This window comes from Triticum aestivum, chromosome 5D, assembly GCF_018294505.1.
Source record: "Triticum aestivum cultivar Chinese Spring chromosome 5D, IWGSC CS RefSeq v2.1, whole genome shotgun sequence".
Taxonomy (NCBI): domain Eukaryota; kingdom Viridiplantae; phylum Streptophyta; class Magnoliopsida; order Poales; family Poaceae; genus Triticum; species Triticum aestivum.
Window position 1 is genome coordinate 253,207,248 of NC_057808.1, and position 19,074 is coordinate 253,226,321.

General features: G+C 47.4%; 1 protein-coding gene across 1 annotated transcript; it reads right to left on the reverse strand.

Annotated features, from left to right (window-relative positions):
- Positions 1-12,391: 12,391 nt before the first annotated feature.
- On the reverse strand, positions 12,392-15,712 carry LOC123120545 (uncharacterized). Its single transcript, XM_044540553.1, has 3 exons — positions 14,884-15,712; positions 13,053-13,834; positions 12,392-12,881 (listed from the first exon to the last, which is right to left on the reverse strand). Exons 1-3 carry the CDS (start codon positions 15,589-15,591, stop codon positions 12,665-12,667), a joined length of 1,707 nt encoding a protein of 568 aa, XP_044396488.1. The 5' UTR covers positions 15,592-15,712; the 3' UTR covers positions 12,392-12,664.
- Positions 15,713-19,074: the final 3,362 nt, after the last annotated feature.

Sequence of the window (19,074 nt, forward strand, 5' to 3'; positions counted from 1 at the left end):
TAGAGCCGGTCACCCCAAAATTTAGCCAATGGGCGGCCTGCCCGATCACTTTTGATCGCAAGGACCACCCAGCCAGTATTCGTCACGAAGGTTCGGCAGCTCTGATCACCCACCCAATTATCAATGGATTCCATCTCACGAAAGTCCTTATGGACGGCGGCAGTAGCCTTAATCTACTTTACCAAGACACTGTCCGCAAGATGGGCATTGAACCTTCGAGAATCAAGCCCACCATAACTACCTTCAAGGGAGTAATACCTGGTGTAGAAGCCCATTGCACGGGCTCAATTACATTGGAAGTCGTCTTCGGTTCACCGAACAACTTTCGAAGCGAAGACTTGATCTTCGATATTGTCCCATTCCGCAGTGGCTACCATGCACTGCTCGGATGGACCACTTTTGCTCGTTTTAATGCGGTTCCGCACTACGCCTATCTAAAGCTTAAGATGCCCGACCCACGAGGCGTCATCACGATAGACGTAAATACGGAACGCTCCCTCCATACAGAGGAGCATACTGCGGCTATTGCAGTCGAAGTACAAAGCGGCCCCATTAAGCCACTTATCTCATCGGCCATTAAGCCGCCGACCTCTACTACACAGGACTGGTCAATTTCAGAGCTGGATTAGCAGTTCGGCCTCCGTTGTTCGTCTCATATACTCACGAAGTTTGTATCGCGCATGCATCACTCTGCGCTTAAAATACCTTGGTCGTCGGCGGAGGCACAATACGGACAGGCTTACAATATGGTTCGCACTCCTATAGCCATTTTCTTTTTTCTAACTATTTTTCTTTTACTACAGGTGAATCAAAACCTGTTCATCCTACGAACTTACAAGGACTCTTTCTGAGTTCGGCTTCGTATGAATAACCAACGGCTATCCTGTTAAGGAATCTTTTCGCCGAGGCAAAGGCAGCGCAGACGTGCGACAGGAGGTCCAAATGACCGCACACTTTATTTCAAACCTGTAAAGTGCCTTTTTCCCCAGCCTTCGACCCCTGGCATGTCAAATAGCCTGGGTAGTGGTGGTGTAATCTGTAAAATTACGTTTGACGTATCCATCAGATTCCAGTGAACATAATCCGTATTCAGTATTTGCTTTTTTCAGAACTGAATTTTGCTTCTTCGGTTGTTTCACACACGCACCTCGGCTCAAATCGCCAGGGGCTCGACACGGCAACATATGCGTTGCCAAAAAGTCCGAACAGCTTTATAGCATACTTCGGCGTCACGAGTTTGGCCTTATATGCATCAGCTCCGAATCATGTCTTTGGTCAATAGTTGGGTTGCCCGGCTCCTGTGCTTACTACCTTACGTTCCGCTCTATCGGCTAGGGTAGTAAAGGGAGAACTACTGCGATTGTGTCCTGGTTTATCCGGATGAGCACCTCAGTAGAGAAAGCCGAAAACTGACTGTCATGATGCGGCGAGAGCTGGTCAACCACTCGAGGACTTATCAGAATCTTTCGTGATTTCTTCCGTACTACACGAAGGACCGTTCTTCTGGTCACCCAAATAACGCACCGTATCCGGATAAACGTGTACATACAAGGGGCTATATCGTAGCCCCACCGTCAAACTCCTATGGCTAAGTGAAGGTGTTAAAACCCTATAGTCCGATTGCCTAGTTCGCCGCACTGACACCTCCTTCACGGACCAAGACGTTGGGTCAAGTGTAGTCAGTTGCTATTCCGAACACCCCCGCATTATATGCGAGGGGGCTAAAGCCGATGACTGGCAAACTTTCAGATTATACAAAAAACGGCCGCACAGGAGGAACCAAAACTTTCAGGCAAAAGTATAAAAAACATAGCCTTAATATATCATAATATTGTTTTCACAATTTTGGTACATTCACTCAAATATCATATCCTTCGAGCACTGACCCTCTATCAAGCGGGCGCCCTCTAGGACATCCTCAAAATAATTCTCCGTCGTGTGATGGTCCTTGCCCCCGGGTGGACTCCTTGATGCAATGTCGGTGGCCTTCATCTTCGCCCAGTACGTCTTGGCGCGGGCAAAGGCCATCCGTGCACCTTCAATGCACGTTGACCGCTTAACGGCGTCGATACGCGGCACCGCATCAACAAGTCGTTGCACCAAGCCGAAATAACTATTCGGAATTGACTCAGTCGGCCACAGCCGGACCACGACGTCCTTCATGGCAGATCCGGATATCTTGTGGAGCTCGGCCCACTGGGCCATCTGTTCGTTCAGCAACAGCGGACGCTTTGGCATGCTGAATTGCGACCAGAAAAGCTTCTCCGTTGCATGCCCTTCTTGCGCTTGGAAAAACTGCGCCGCATCGGAGACACTCTTCGGCAAGTCCAAGAATGCGTCTGGAGAACTCCACATTTGATTAAGTGGGGCATACTTCGGATCGCCGAATTTAGTCTGTAATAGAAAGGGCTTACCGGCCGCTATCTCCCCAACTTGTCGGATCTCCTCCCGAGCCGCTCTAGACTCGGAACGTGCTTCTCTCGCCTCTTGTAAGGCCTTGTCGAGTTCGGCTACTTTGGCCTTGTTCTCCTCCTCGAGTGTTTGGCATTTGCCAGCGGCATCCTTTAGATCTCGCTCTATGGAAGATATTCTCTCCTCGCACTGGCGCCGAGCTGCCTGTTCGGCCTTTAACTCATAAGCTGCCTTCTTGGCAGCCACATTACTCATCCTGGCTTGCTCCTTGGCTCGGGCAAGCTCAACCCGAAGGGTCTCAACCGCGGCAGCACCATCTGCAGTTATGCATGTCTTAGTATATAATTCTCAGCTTCGTGCTCATGTTATTATACATACATATACTGACCACCCCAAAGCATACCTTGCGCCTCGTCGAGCCGCCTGTTAATAAGCATGCTGTCATCATCCGCCACATCAAGTTTCTGCTTCAGACCTGCAACCTCTATAGCGTGGGCAGTCGCCATGGATGAAATTGCCTGTGTTCCAATTAATTAGATTATTTCTCGGGCATATATTTTCCGATCCTCTGATTGCCTCCCTTTGGACGCCAACCAGAGTCTCAGGGGCTACTATCTATACACAGGCGCATTTTGCACGTAGAGTGCAATTGAAGATATTTCATTGCATACCTCAAAGCCTCGTAGCAGGCCCGTGAAGGCTTCGTTTAATCCGCTTCTCGCGGATAGAATCCTCTCAACTACCGTACCCATTAAGGTACGATGTTCCTCTGAGACGGACACATGTTGCAACATGTCCATCAATGTATCCGGCGCCTCCGGATTCCTGGAAGCGGCTGCAGGAGTGCGGACTCCCTTTAAAGGGACATGTTTACTCGACCCTAGAGTCGTCTCCGGCTGTAAACTGGATAGTCTGGGATCTTTACTATTGGTCCCTGTAGGGGCCGCACGCCCTGGACCCGGATGACCGAAGTATCACCTTCGGGCGTGGTCTTCACTGTCCCTCGCACCACTTGTTGATCGGGAAAGATCCTCCGGGACGACACCTCAAAGTCGTCCGCCCTAGTGGGCGAGGAGGTCAGAGGAGGCGTCTCGCTTTCCATCATCTCCGGAAGAAGATCCCTCGAGGAAGAGGACTGTTGAGGAAGACTGTGTGCCGGACTGCAAACATATGTTCTAAATGTTATCCTTGTAACCGGAAAAGAACGGGATATGTTTAAGACACCCTTGTTCACTTACGATTCGGCTAAGGGCTTGTCCTTACGGTGGAACTGCACGTCAACGTCGTCTCCCGAACCCGAACCGCCTGAAAGGGACATCTTCCCTCGCTTGGGAGCCTTTACCTCCAAATCTTTGGAGGTGCTCCTTTTCTTACCATGGGGAGGGATCTCAGCTTCTCCTTCTCTTTTGTCTTCAGAAGAGGGAGTCCCAATCTCCCCGGACATAGTGTTTGGTGTACCTTCAGAATGGAGGCCACCTTTGGCCTTCTTGCTCTCCTCCTTGTCCTCCTTCGCCAGCACTTGATACGGTGCCGGAGCCAGCATCCTTGTTAACACAGGATCAGCTGAGTCTTCGGGAAGAGGGGCCGAACACCTAATTCGTTCCGCCTTCTTTATCCAGCCCTGGTCGAAGATGGTTTTCTCAGTATCTTATTACGGGATATCTAACTAAGCTGTGTTCGGGAGTCGAGTGCTTACCGAGGTATCCGGATGGTTGCAGTCGAGGCCGATGTCCTCGGTGGTATCCGGCCACTGTTTTTGTGTCCCGAAAAATAACTTCCACATTCCTCTGTGCGTCGTACCGAAGAAGTGCTGAAGGGTTCGTGGTCCTTCTGGATTGAACTCCCACATGCGGAGGGGCCGTCGCTGGCACGGCAGGACCCGGCGGACTAGCATTACCTAGATCACGTTGATGAGACCGGTGTCCTTCTCAAGGAGACTCCGGGTGCGGCTTTGTAGAGTCTGCACTTTGTCAATTGATCCCTGGTCCAACCCCTTATTGATCCACGATGCAAGTTGTACTGGAGGGCCAGATCGGAACGCGGGTGTAGCTGCCCACTTGGTGCCACAGGGTTCAGTGATGTAAAACCACTCCCGCTGCCATAAGTTGGAAGATTCCGTGAAAAAGCCTTTTGGCCAAAGAGTATTGGTAAGCTTGCTCACCCTGGCACCACCACACTCCGCTTGCTTCCCCTCGATTACCCTCGGCTTCACATTAAAGGTCTTGAGCCATATGCCGAAGTGTGGGGGAATGCGGAGAAAGGCCTCGCACATGACGATGAATGCCGAGATGTGAAGAAAAGAGTCCGGGGCTAGATCGTGAAAATCTAGCCCGTAATAGAACATGAGTCCGCGGACGAAGGGATGGAGAGCGAACCCTAGCCCCCGGAGGAAGTGGGAGATGAATACGACCCTCTCGCCGGATCTGGGAGTAGGAATAACCTACCCTTTCGCAGGGAGCCTGTGGAGGATTTCCGCGGTCAGGTATCTTGCCGCCCGGAGCTTCGCAATATCCTCCTCTGTAACAGAAGAGGCCACCCACCGGCCTTGAGGGCTGGGTCCTAACATGACTGGGAGGCTCGGAGCAATTAAGTTGAAACCTTGGTGCTGGAACTCGAGGTTGGAAAGGTTGAGGAAGAGGCAGGTGTAGAGGAGAAAGACGGGTCTGTGCCCCTTTATAAAGGAGGTGAATATCAAACGCCTCCTCATGGGCCTTAAAACTTGCCTATTCCCAAGGAATCATACCAACGAAACGGTTGGATTTTCCACGCCCGTATTAATGAAAATCCCGCAATAAGGGGACACGATCTCTACTTTGACAAGACGTACCAATGAAACCGCGTCTTAAAACATGGACCGGCAGGCTAAAAAACGGTTCAAAATAATGACCGAGTGGTGACGTGGTGTCATGCTACAAAAGTTGTCAGTGGATTGGACTCGTGAAATATTATACTCTCTACGGTTGTGTGTGAAACTTGTTTTGCAGAGCCAGACACGTTCTTTGTGTTCGAAGGCTGTTTTGGAGTATTTGGAGAAGGAACCCGCCTTGCAATGTCGAAGACAATCTGCGCGTCGGACACCTCGTCATTGAAGCCTGGTTCAGGGGCTACTGAGGGAGTCCTGGATTAAGGGGTCCATGGGCGTCTGGACTATGTAACGTGGGTCGGACTGATGGGCCGTGAAAATACAAGACATAAGACTCTCTCCCGTGTCCGGATGGGACTCTCCTTGGCGTGGATGGCAAGCTTGGCGATCGGATATGAAGATTCCTTTCTCTGTAACCGACTTTGTGTAACCCTAGTCCCCTCCGGTGTCTATATAAACCGGAGGGTTTAGTCCGTAGAGGCAATGATAATCATACAGGCTAGACTTCTAGGGTTTTAGCCATTACGATCTCGTGGTAGATCAACTCTTGTAATACTCATATTCATCAAGATCAATCAAGCAGGAAGTAGGGTATTACCTCCATAGAGAGGGCCCGGACCTGGGTAAACATCGTGTCCCCTGTCTCCTGTTACCATCGACCCTTAGACGCACAGTTCGGGACCCCCTACCCGAGATCCGCCGGTTTTGACACCGACACCCACCACCAGGGTTGGTGTTGTGTCGATGCCCCCGACGCCATCCTCCGGCTTCGGACTAGAGGTAATTTGGTTGATCTATGCAATGTTTGTTGATTATGTTAAAATTGCACTTTCACTAAAGTAGTGGTTAAATGGAGTTGACAAAAAAAGATGAGACAAAGCCACACAAGTTTTCTATTTCATGTGTGTACAGCAAAAGCCTTTAGTCCCAAACAAGTTGGGGGTAGGCTAGGGGTGAAACCCATTAGATCTCGCACCCATTTCATGGTTCGGGCACATGGATAGCTAGCTTCCACACATCACTGTCCATGGCTAGTTCCTTTGTGATATTCCAGTCCTTCATATCTCTCTTTATGGACTCCTTCCATATCAAGTTTAATCCACCCCAGCCTTTCGTGACATTATCAGCACACTTTAGTCGTCCACTATGCACTGGAGTTTCTAGAGGGCTGCGTTGAATATTCACAAAGCATCTCAGACGATGTTGGGCAAGTTTATCTTCAATCGGTGCTACCCAAACTCTATTACGTATCATTATTCCGGACCCGATCCTTAATTGTATGGACACACATCCATCTCAACATGTGTATCTCCGCTACACCTAACTGGTGAATATATCACCTTTTAGTCGGCCAACAACAACACCATACAACATTACGGGTCGAATCGCCATCATATAGAAGTTGCCTTTTAGTTTTTGTGCCAGAAAGATAAAAGCTTAGCGACACTCCATCCATACGACTTTGATTTGATGGCTCACATCTTCGTCGATATCACCATCCTTCTACAGCATTGACCCTAAATATCGAAAGGTGTTCTTCCGAGGTACCACCTGCACATCAAGGCTAACCTCCTCCCCATGCCTAGTAGCACTGAAATCGCACCTTCTCGGTTTTAGTTCTGCTAAGCCTAAAAACCTTTCAATTCCAAGGTTTGTCTGTGTAGCTCTAATTGTCACTGTGCGACTATCATCCACTAGCATCACATCATCCGCAAATAGCATACACCATGGGATATCTTCTTGTATATCCCTTGTGACCTTATCCATCACCAAAGCAAAAAGATAAGGGCTCAAAGCTGACCCTTGGTGCAGTCCTACTTGAGAAGTCATCAGTGCTGCATCACTTGTTTGAACATTTGTCACAACATTATAATGTCCTTAATATTTTATTTCTTGTATTAGAACAAAAATTATACACTGCCTTCTTGATATTTTGTTCCTATTAAATGTCTACAACACCATCGTTAGCAGTAGGCGGCGATCTGGTGAGTGTGAATTTTTGGAGGCCAAGCTCCATGGAGCCTGTTTTCTCAAAAAAAAAAGATTTGAAAGTAAAAAAGAAAATCATTTTTTTTATGGAAACTTATGTGTTTACCGCACGAACATGTAAAAAATCATTTGAAAATATTGTGATTTGTATGCTGTACAAAAAAGACACATTCTGGCCCAACAAATAGAAAAGTTGGCCCATTTTGAAAATACATATTAGTCTTTTCTTGTATGCCACGTGTGAAAGTATAGTGTTATGAACCTTTTCTCGGACATGTTAAACATATATTTCTGTAGGGATTTTGGACTGTGATACCTGGCAACCGTGTGGCAGATTGCAAAAAGTACCACACCACCCCTTCCCTTCGATCCCACCACCTCTCGAACGAACCCCCTCCTACGATCCGATTTTTTCCTGATTTTTCTGCCTCCTCCCGATTTATTTTTCCTCTGCACACACGTGGTTGCGGGCTCGCCCCGATTTTCTTGGCTGCTGCACACGCACAATCAGCAGTTTAAAAATAGGCAAAAAATAGGCCTATCAACAAGGGGATCGAACCCACACCCCCCCATACTAAATGTAACCACATCAACCAGCTAGGCTGGCTCCTTTTGTTGATTCCACAAAACTTACATACTAGTTGAATCTTCTTGAGACGAGATTGCACAAAAAAAAAGACAACGATCATTAACTGAAAAATCGAAAACGGTAGCCTCACTTGTCCGGTTTTTAGGATTATGCGCCCCAGTTCCATCATTTTTCTGCACGTCCAACACCGGTTCATATGGTTCACAAAACTGATCGTCCCATTCCCTCCTTTCAGGTGCAAATTACCACAGTGTTTTCGCGTAAGTTATCAACTATGTGGGTCGTATATTACCATGTTGTTTACATAGAAATTAGCGAGGGGTATTTTCTTAACAACTTTTTTCTCCCTTGGTCAATTTAAGGCGGTATCGTACATAAGTTATCAGGTATGTGTTCGTATATTACCGTGCTATTTTCACATAAGTTATCGAGAGTATGTTTTTATAATATTTTTCCCTTTGGTCAAAGTTACCATGGTGTTCGTAAGTAAGTTATCGGGTATGCGATTCATTTATTACCGTGTTATTTTCACATTAATTACCGGGGGTATATTTCGATTTTCAATAACCTTTCCCCCCTTGGTCGAAGTTACCACAGTGTTTATACGTACATTATGGGGTATGCCGTTCATACATTACGGTGTTTTTTTTCACATAGGTTATTAGGGGTATGTTTTTCAAGAACTTTTCCAAATTTACGTATCTGTACCTAAGTTATCAGGTATGTGGTTAGTATATTATCATGTTATTTTCAAAAAAACTATCTAGGGTATATTTTCAATAACTTCTTTCCCACTGTTCAAAGTTATCGTGGTGTTTATATGTATGTTAATGGGTATGCAGTTCATACATTACCGTATTATTTTCCCATATGTTAACGGGAGTATGTTTTTCAACAACTTGTTCCTCTCCTTGGATAGAGTTACCACGGTGCGTAAGTTATCAAGTATGTGGTTCGTATATTACCATGCTATTTTTATATAATTTATCTAGGGTATGTTTTTCAAAAAAAAAGATATTCTTGTATGTTTCAACAACAAAAATCCTCGGTCAAAAGTCACCGCAGTGTTCTGAACTTAAGTTATCATGCCTACGATGTGTTACCATGCTATTTACACATAAGTTATAGAGGTATGTTTTTCCAACATTGCTCCATGACGTGTCAAAGTTACCGTCTTCTCTCCATGCACTAGACACTGAAGTTATCATGTCTATGGTGTGTTAAATTACCATGCTATTTAGGCAGGAGTTACCGGAGTTATCGGTATATTTTTCCCCGAGTTGAAGTTAATAGGACACAGGGTATCTAACTTACCAACCATGCGGTGCATAAATTACCATGCTATTTTCGCGGGAATTACCGAGGTGTGTTCCAACAAATTTGATCTCCCGGTCAAAAGTTACTAGGCCCGGGTAACTTAGCAGCCCCTCGGGCCATCATGTAAGAAAACTTCTTGCAATAATAACTTTTTTAGTGTTCATATATTGAACAATAACTAGGGTGGAATGAGTTATCTACGGGTCGATTCCATAAGTGTTGGGTCTTGCAGGATGCTTTTTTATTCACTAGTTCCACGAATATACAACTACATGGATTGATGAATCTTAGCACAAGCATGATGTAGCTGACCTGGTTAGTGCGGTCAGAATTTCCCATTGACCAGGCTAGGTCCTGGGTCAATGCACCATGTTAGCATCACGAAGGACATGCCGGACGCGACCACACCCTGAATTCAGGTAAAATGAATCAAAGACGACCAGCGGCAAGCCATATTTTGCATACTGTAGAAAGCAATTCAGAAGCACGATGGTTGATTGGTTTCCTACGGAGTAGAGGAAAGTGAGGATCTGGAACTTGCTGGAGATGGTCCAGACGGTGAGGTTGTACTGCACGCTGAGGCCGATGACGGTGGCCTAGAGGAAGCTGAAGGACACACCTATGTAGAACTAAGCACCATGGCACCGTCGAGCAAGACGACCGTGCTAGCGAGCTTGGTGATGCCGATGGCCACCCTGAGGTTGAGAGACACAGAGCGGGTGACTACGACGAGGATGAAGGAACGTTGGGGGATGGTCGTCCGGTGGCTTGAGAAGCCCCTGTTCATGCGGCTCCCCGCCGTTTGATAAGATAAAGAGAAATGTGGTTTATCAGGTCAAAACAATACAAGTAATCGATCAAAACAAATACAAGTTATTGTGCTGACACATCATAAATTATCATGCTAAAATGAAGTTACCATGACAAGAAATAGAAAGAGTTAAACATGCTAACAAAGTGTGAGTTAAACGTGGTGACACTTCAGTTATCAAGCTGGCATATTAAGTTATCAGGCTCAAATTGCATAAATTATCAGGTTGAAAGTAAAAAAAAATATTGAAAGCAGAACAAATTAAAAATGCTGACACGGTATAATTTGTTAGGCTAAAGCAATATGAATTATCAGTTAGAAGTGTTCTAGTTACCATGTTGAAAAAATATAATGAGTTAAATAGGCTAACAAAGTGGTTTTTATCATGTTGACACACTAAAATTTATTCAGGACGACATACTATAAATTATCAGGTTCAAGCTGCATAAGTCATCAAGTTGAAGTAAAACATGAGTGTTCAAACCTGTTAGAGCTAAACATTTTGATACATCACAAGTTATCAGGCTCAAGTTGCATAAGTTATGTGGTTAAAGTAAGAAAAATAAGTATTCAAAGCGGTTCGAGTTAGAATGCTGGCATGATATAATTTATCAAGCTAAATCAATATGAATTATCAGGTAGAAATAATTGAAGTTATTATGCTGAAAAATAAAATGATTTAAACAGGTTTGCAAAGTGAGTGTTATCATGATGACACGCTAGAAGTGACCAAGATGACATAGTGTAAGTTATAAGGCCCCAGATGCATAAGGTTCATACTTTAGCCTTCCTCTGAACAAAATACTCCTCATGCCAACTAGTCCCAAGGCTAAGAACACAAGGAAACGTAAGTACCTGAATGGTCAGCCCAAGATCGATGACGCCATCTTTGTGCCGCTCTCGGAAGGTCTCGAGGCCCTTTCATGATATGCAGCTGAACCAGTGCACGTCGACATCGATCTCAAAGTAGTTTGAGCCCTACATCATAATAAGTAGACATATGCACATGTTTCAATCTGGGGCGCATCAAGAATATCTGAATTTGAGCACGTTGATGGAGACGTGAGGAAGCATGAATGGTTAGTATAGCTTGTAGAATTTGTGCTGAGGTCTAGACAACACTGGCTTTTGGTTGTAGGACTGCACAAGCCTCCCCTCGACTGCACTAAGCTGCAGGTCTTGGGGTTCACAATGTCGGCCTGAATTTTCAGCCTCTCTGTGTAGGGCACGTTTCTGTCCACCGGGAACCCCCTTGACCTTCATCATTTCCTCATTCATAACACTCTGCATAACCAATTACTCATCAGAAACGTGTCTGAGGTACTGAAAATGTTTACCTTATGAAATGCAATAAATTTTGCTCACCTTGATGTTGTCCCTGAGCTGAGGAGAAATCTCCTTGTCGAAGCTATCGGATATCTTGAAATACAGGACCAGGATTACGCCTTCATCGTCATTCTGGCCAAACATGGTAGTAGGATAGGCAAGCAACTATACATATTAGCTAACTTAATAAGTTTCAGATCTAACAAATCAATACTGCTTGGTTAAGTAGTTAAAGAAACACGAGTGAATTACTGAATGTTCACAATGTTGGCAACTGCCACAAGTAAACAGAATCCATACAGAACTAGATGAGCAGTGTGGAGGGACGTTAGATGAAACAGAGTTTTCAGATGGCCGAGGGGACCGACTGACCATCCACTGAATTGGTTTGGCAGAGCCTTGCCGGCACGGTGACCGCCACCAGCGTCCATTCTATCCACGGGCCAATCCACGATGGACACCGGACAGAGTCCTCGTCGGCTGGCTAGTCGCCGGCGCGTGGTTGGGTCGCGGCGGCGCGCAGGAGGTAGAGGGGGCGGCGCAAATCGGCCTGATGTGGGGAGGTGGAGGGGGAGTGTTGGCGGCGCGGGGATGCGGAGGTAGGAGCTTCCGTTGGCAGTGGCGTGCTGGTGGGGGAGCGACCATGGCGGCGTGCGAGCTCGCCGACGGCTGGAATGGGGATCGAGGCGAGGTCGGGGGAGAGAGGGTAGCACTATTGGTTTTCTCATGAGGGTGGGGTTCGATCTGTTCGGGCGTTTTTTTTCTGCGTACCGGTTCGATGGCGTGACGGTGATCTGACGTCTCCCAGCTCGTGTGGCGTTTTTGCAATCTGTCACAGGGTTGCCAAATACATTTTTCGATTTCTGTATATACAATTTTTTTCAATTTTTCTTTTTTTTGTGCTATGGAAAAAAAAAATTAAACGAGCTGAGCCCCGCCACCATTGGTCATTTGCGGCGATCTGGTGCCATATGGAAAAATATGATCAAACAATGCTACCTGTCGTAGAGGTGACTTACTGCCAGGGTCTCCTTTATACAGTTTCTGACAAAGAAATATATTCATCAAGCTAACTGGGACAGTATTCACAAGCTAAGACATAAATTAGGCCTTAAACCGAGCATAATATTCATCAAGTTCTGCTAAGTGGATGCATTCATGTGTGCCACTAAACAAAACAAAACGCCCATACGATAGCTGTCGGTTACATACTAACAGCAAAGGAGACCCTGCTCATCTACATACAGCTGACAAGGTAATTACATATGCATAGCTGCAAAATAACTTGATACTGGGATTCTGGACCGTGGACTAGTTGATGTTAATGGTAGAACAGGTCATGGTGAAGGCCCATCCATCACCGAAACCCCTGGTTATAGTGAACACCTTCTTGAACATAGTAATCGTCCTCGTCATCATCGTACTCATCTTCATCTTCCTGAATGTTTTCACGGACAACATTGGCCCTAATATCATTACGGATTATGTTGCGTTCATCCCACAGCGGGCAGGAGCAGGTCGGTTTCTTGTCCTTCCATTCTTTCCCACAGGTGTAACAGAATTCATAGCCGCACCTGCAAGCAACCAATGATAAGATGCATGAAACGTCAGACACAAAACAAGTCCAAGGCACAGAGCATTAGCAGAGCATGAAGGATGTACAGACTAGCATATTTTTTTACTAAGCATAGTCTTGACAGTTGACACTAACATTAGTAACAAAATAATATGAGGCAAGTACTTACACACAAGTCATATGGTAGCAACCCTCTGCGAGTTCAATCATGTGCTGACATTTCACACACTTGCGCCATAGCCGGCGCTCTGCAAGGTTCTCTAACTTGGCATCTCCTGAATGAGCATGGGGGTGCATCATCTTATAGTCTTGGCAAGTCATCCTGTCATGCCATGGAACTCTACAGCTGATGCAGAACGAGCCTCTGCATTTAACACACTTTCTCAATGTGGCAGAATCAGCAACAGTGTACTTTGAGCAGGATTCTTGCATTGGCTGTATCACTTCACTCAACGACATCAAGGCTGAACACTTGAGGTATGGACAATAAATCTTTTGAGTTGGAGGGATTTGTGCTTCCCTGATACGTTGCACCATGATCCCTAAGAGTCGCGGTGACAGGAATACCTTTGAACCCTCGACAGTCAGCTGTTTAGTGCAACCATCTTGGGGGCAAGCTGGGAGCATTCCGTGGAGTAGCTTAACTTTCACATGCTCCTTCATGCAGGAGAAGCAAAAGCGATGTGCACGACCTTCGACTGCATGAATTTTAGAAACATCAGTGTCTTCAAGGCAGATGGCACAGTTCTCCCTCATCTCCATGCCAGTATGCACAGTAATAGCTTTGGCAAGCTGAGACTCTACAGATTCTCTGGCTAGTTTCATCACATATTCAAGTTGCCTTCTTTCAACAAATAATACTTCACATTGCTTAAATTTCTTTCGCACTGACAGGACCTGATCTATCATAGCTGCAAGCTTCTTCTGTGTTGGCCGCCAAATTCCAAGCAACTGCAATCCCAATGATAAGAAAATAAACATAGGTCTAGTTCCCAGCTGTGAATAGCATGTATACCATCATAACATAAGACCAATGCTAAAGAATTCAATCACTTAACCATTGAATTTAGACTTACTGCCGTACAATAAGTAACTCCACATGTATGCAAATTGTGAAAATGCAAATATGTCTACATTGAACTCGAGAAAAGGCTAACACTGAAGGAGACATGCCACTATACTGAAATAAATTCACTTTGCTACAGATGTTCCATTTTAACTTGACTGAACACTATTGGGATACTACATTCTACACCGGCATCTTACTGGGTTAGTAAAATATAATGAGCTCAACCAGAAGTGTAAACTTTGCTCGAAGAGTTAAAGAAAATACTTCTGCATTGAACATGAACCCTACAGTAGCCACTATCAAATACTGAAAGAGGACCATTGATGCAGAAAATCTCCACTAGCAATCTGGAGCATTACAGGGAAAAATGATGGATTATTTGATTGTACTTCTGCTTTTCCTCGCAATACAGTAAGCCAGTACAGCACATAGCAGATTAGTACAATAAGTAACAAGGAGCATTGAAATGGTACATTTAGCTAGAGATGGGATTATGTGGCAATAAAATCATCAGTACATAATACATCTAGAAGTCCAGCGTTTGCTGAACACTGTATCTAAACTCCAAAATATCACCATCCACAATCATCTATTCCCCTCCTCTTACATGATAATAAATATACCGCAATTAAACTGAAACTAACAATGTCAAACATCCTAGGCATGAGAAAACAACAATGCCAAATACATATAACTCCCAGACCTCCAAATACACTAACAATGTCAATTTAAGAAGATTCTCTACTGATCTGCTCATGCAACTCCCGGCCCTCCAAATACACTAACAATGTCAACTTAAGAAGATTCTCTATTGACCTGCTCATGCATCTCTCAGCCCTCCAATTCAGCATCTACTTATTTAGTAACTAAGCATTAGAAAAACAATACACGACTAGTTACGCAAAGATTTAGAAGTTGTATCATGACATACATGGTTGTACAGCACCCTGTAATCGGTGACAATCTTGATACTTTGGATCCCCAACCCAAGAGCCGCCTCGAGGCCTTCGGTGAGCGCCATCACCTCGAGCGTCATGTGCCCACCCACAGATGCTTCCACCGGCTTCTGTATCCTGAGCACCACATTTCCCTGGTGGTCGCACACGGCCACGGCGAGCACCGCGACGCCCGGGTCCCGGTCCCGCGGCCCCACCACCCCCTTGCTCGACAAGCCCTTGAAGAAGACGCGGAAGAGGGGCTTGGTCGGGTCGAGGGGGCGCTCGATGTTGTCGCCGTCACGAGCCCATTGGTCCTCTGGAATGGAGGCGAGCTCGCGCGCGAACGCGGCGTCGTGGGCCGCGATGCGGACGGTGGCGGCCGCTTGGGCGTGGGCCTCGCGGAGGCGCTGGGCGTCGAGGCGGTCCTCCTCGGCGCGAGCGAGGTCCGCGGCGTGGACCGCTAGGGCGTATGCGACGTCCGATGACTCGAGCACAGGGGCGGACTGAAATGGGGAGGAGGCGGCGGCCGCTGCGGCGGCAGAGCTGGAAGAGGAGGGGTTACTGTTGGCGCGAAGAGATGCTTGGATCGCCTCGGCGACCTGGAGTTGGAAGGCGAAGTCGAGGTCAGAGGCGGAGACGGCGGCGGAGGAGGCCAGGGCTGCCTGCTCGTGGAGGGCCGCCAGGTCATCGTCGCCGGCCATGGTCGGTCGGAACCCTGGTCAGTTGCCGGGGGAGAAAGCGAGGGTTTAGGGGTTCGCTGAGAAGTGTTCGAGACGATTTTCTTTCGTTTTTGCTAAATTTCAGTCCACTGATTTTCAACCGGCAATCGATCGAATTTATAGACGCCCGACCGAAAAACATACCACACATCGTGATGGCTGCTCGTTGTTCGGCTTTTATTAGGTGTTCGATGTCTGGGAGAACATAACAGCCGGCAAATCCAGCCCCTCGAACGCCCGCGAACGCGCCCGGGCATATCCGCGGTAGTGGTTGGACACACCTTAAATTTCATTTGTTGCATCCGGATATCTCATACTCGATTCTTATATTCATATAAAGGCATGCAAAAAGAAATAGAATCTACGTACTATGTCGATCTTATCTACTCCTCATCGGAGATCACGACGATCTCCGTGCCAGGCTCCGGTAGCATAGGCAGCAGCTGCACCTCCGGCTGCTCCGCTCCAGCCTCCTCCGTCTCTATCTCCGCGTCGAGCTCGGCGAAGAGCGCGTCGGACTCCGCCTGCTCCCGCCGGAGGAACGCCCGGTCAACCTCCACATAGGCCTCATCCTGGATGAACTCCAGGATGGCCTGATGCTCAGCCATCTCGCCGGACTGGGCGACGGCGATCTTCGCCTCCGCCTGTTCCATGTTGAAGGCCGACACCCGCTGGGCCGGCTCCTCCGCCTCCTCCACCTCCATCGGAGCAATCTCCTCCTCCTCCTCTTCCCCCGGTTGCTCCCCGGGTATCCGAGCGTTATTGTGTGGGGCCACGCCGTCAGACCGACATGGCGGGTGTGCCCGGGCGCCTCCATACCCGCTCCATATTTGGGCTGGATATGGGGGTGCTGGTCCGGCCGAGTGTTTGAGGGCCGTTTGAGATGCCTGTCTGGATCAAAAAATCGTGACCGGGCGGCCCGCCCAGGTGTATGAGACAGGTTTGAGAGGTCCGGTTGTAGATACTCTTACGTTTCTCTTTTCTCGGTCCAAGTGGTGTATGTTTCTGCTGTTTCTTCACTCCCGAGCGATGACATAGAGATGAGATGGCAATAAGAGTGGCGCCTGGTAAGAGAGGACATATAGGATCCCCCATGGGACACATATGAAGAGAGTGGTGGGTTCGAAGGGGGAGGGGTGGTGGCAGAAGCTCATCGCCCGCAGAAAACGTAAGCCCCCTCTACGTTGTTTTCCTTGTGTTTTTCTTCATTTTCGGTGTGTGCCGGCCAATGACTCGTTGATGTCTTCATCGATGTTGAGTATATGTATCTAGCACGTGTATTCTTGTATTCCAAGTCTTCCTCCTTGTGTATAGTTGAGGATATGACTGCCCTATGTACTATATATATATGTGCATATGCGCCCAATCAATACATTGAGGTTTGCATCCTATTCCTCTACATGGTATCAGCCTAAACCCTCGATCCTCTCCTAGCCGCGCCGCCATCGCCTCTCCTGGCCGCCGCCGCAAGCCCTACCTCGCGCCGCTGCACCCCTGCCGCCACGCCCCCTCCCTCCCCGCCGCGCCTCCTCCCTCCTCCACCACGCAGCCACGCCCTCCCACCCGAGCCCTACCCGCGCGCCGCACCACCCAAAACCCTAACCCTCGACGCGCGCCGCTCCCCTAAACCCTAACCCCACCCGAGCCATCTCTCCTCTCCCTCCCGAAACCCACACCTTGCAAGGCCAACAAATCATAGGCTGCATACTGAAGGAAATATGCCCTAGAGGCAATAATAAAGTTATTGTTTATTTCCTTATATCATGATAAATGTTTATTATTCATGATAGAATTGTATTAACCGGAAACTTAGTGCATGTGTGAATACATAGACAAACATAGTGTCACTAGTATGCCTCTACTTGACTAGCTCGTTAATCAAAGATGGTTGAGTTTCCTAGCCATGGACATGAGTTGTCATTTGATTAACGGGATCACATCATTAGGAGAATGATGTGATTGACTTGACCCATTCCGTTAGCTTAGCACTTGATCGTTTAGCATGTTGTTATTGCTTTCGTCATGACTTATACATGTTCCTATGACTATGAGATTATGCAACTCCCGTTTGCCGGAGGAACACTTTGTGTGCTACCAAACGTCACAACGTAACTGGGTGATTATAAAGGTGCTCTACAGGTGTCTCCGAAGGTACTTGTTGGGTTGGCGTATTTCGAGATTAGGATTTGTCACTCCGATTGTCGGAGAGGTATCTATGGGCCCACTCGGTAATACACATCACTATAAGCCTTGCAAGCATTGTAACTAATGAGTTAGTTGCGGGATGATGTATTACAGAACGGGTAAAGAGACTTGCCGGTAACGAGACTGAACTAGTATTGAGATACCGACGATCGAATCTCGGGCAAGTAACATACCGATGACAAAGGGAATAACATATGTTGTTATGCGGTTTGACCGATAAAGATCTTCGTAGAATATGTAGGAGCCAATATGAGCATCCAGGTTCCGCTATTGGTTATTGACCGGAGACGTGTCTCGGTCATGTCTACATAGTTCTCGAACCCGTAGGGTCCGCACGCTTAAAGTTTCGATGACAGTTATATTATGAGTTTAGATGTTTTGATGTACCGAAGGTTGTTCGGAGTCCCAGATGTGATCACGGACATGACGAGGATTCTCGAAATGGTCGAGACATGAAGATTGATATATTGGACGACTATATTCGGACACCGGAATGGTTCCGGGGGTTATCGGATATATACTGGAGTACCGGGGGTTACCGGAACCCTCCCGGGGGATTAATGGGCCTACATGGGCCTTAGTGGAGAAGAGAAGGGGCGGCCAGGGCAGGCCGCGCCCCCCCTCCCCCTCTAGTCTGAATTGGACAAGGAGGGGGGGCCTTTCCTTCTTCTCCTCATCCTCTTTCCCCCTTCTCCTAATCCAACAAGGAAGGGAGGGAGTCCTACTCCCGGTGGGAGTAGGACTCCTCCTGGCGCGCCCCTCTCCTGGCCGGCCGCCTCTCCCCCCTTGCTCCTTTATATACGGGGGCAGGGGCACCCCAAAGATACAACAATTGATCATTGATCTTTTAGTCGTGTGCGGTGCCCCCCTCCACTATAGTCCACCTTGATAATACTGTAGCGGTGCTTAGGCGAAGCCCTGCGTCGGTAGAATATCATCATCGTCACCACGACGTCGTGCTGACGAAACTCTCCCTCAACACTCGCCTGGATCGGAGTTCGAGGGACGTCATCGGGCTGAACGTGTGCAGAACTCGGAGGTGCCGTGCGTTCGGTACTTGATCGGTCGGATCGTGAAGACATACGACTACATCAACCGCGTTGTGCTAACGCTTCCGCTTTCGTTCTACGAGGGTACATGGACACACTCTCTCCTCTCGTTGCTATGCATCACCATGATCTTGCGTGTGCGTAGGAATTTTTTTGAAATTACTACGTTCCCCAACACATACAAGTGGATGTATGAGTGTTTTGTCTAGTT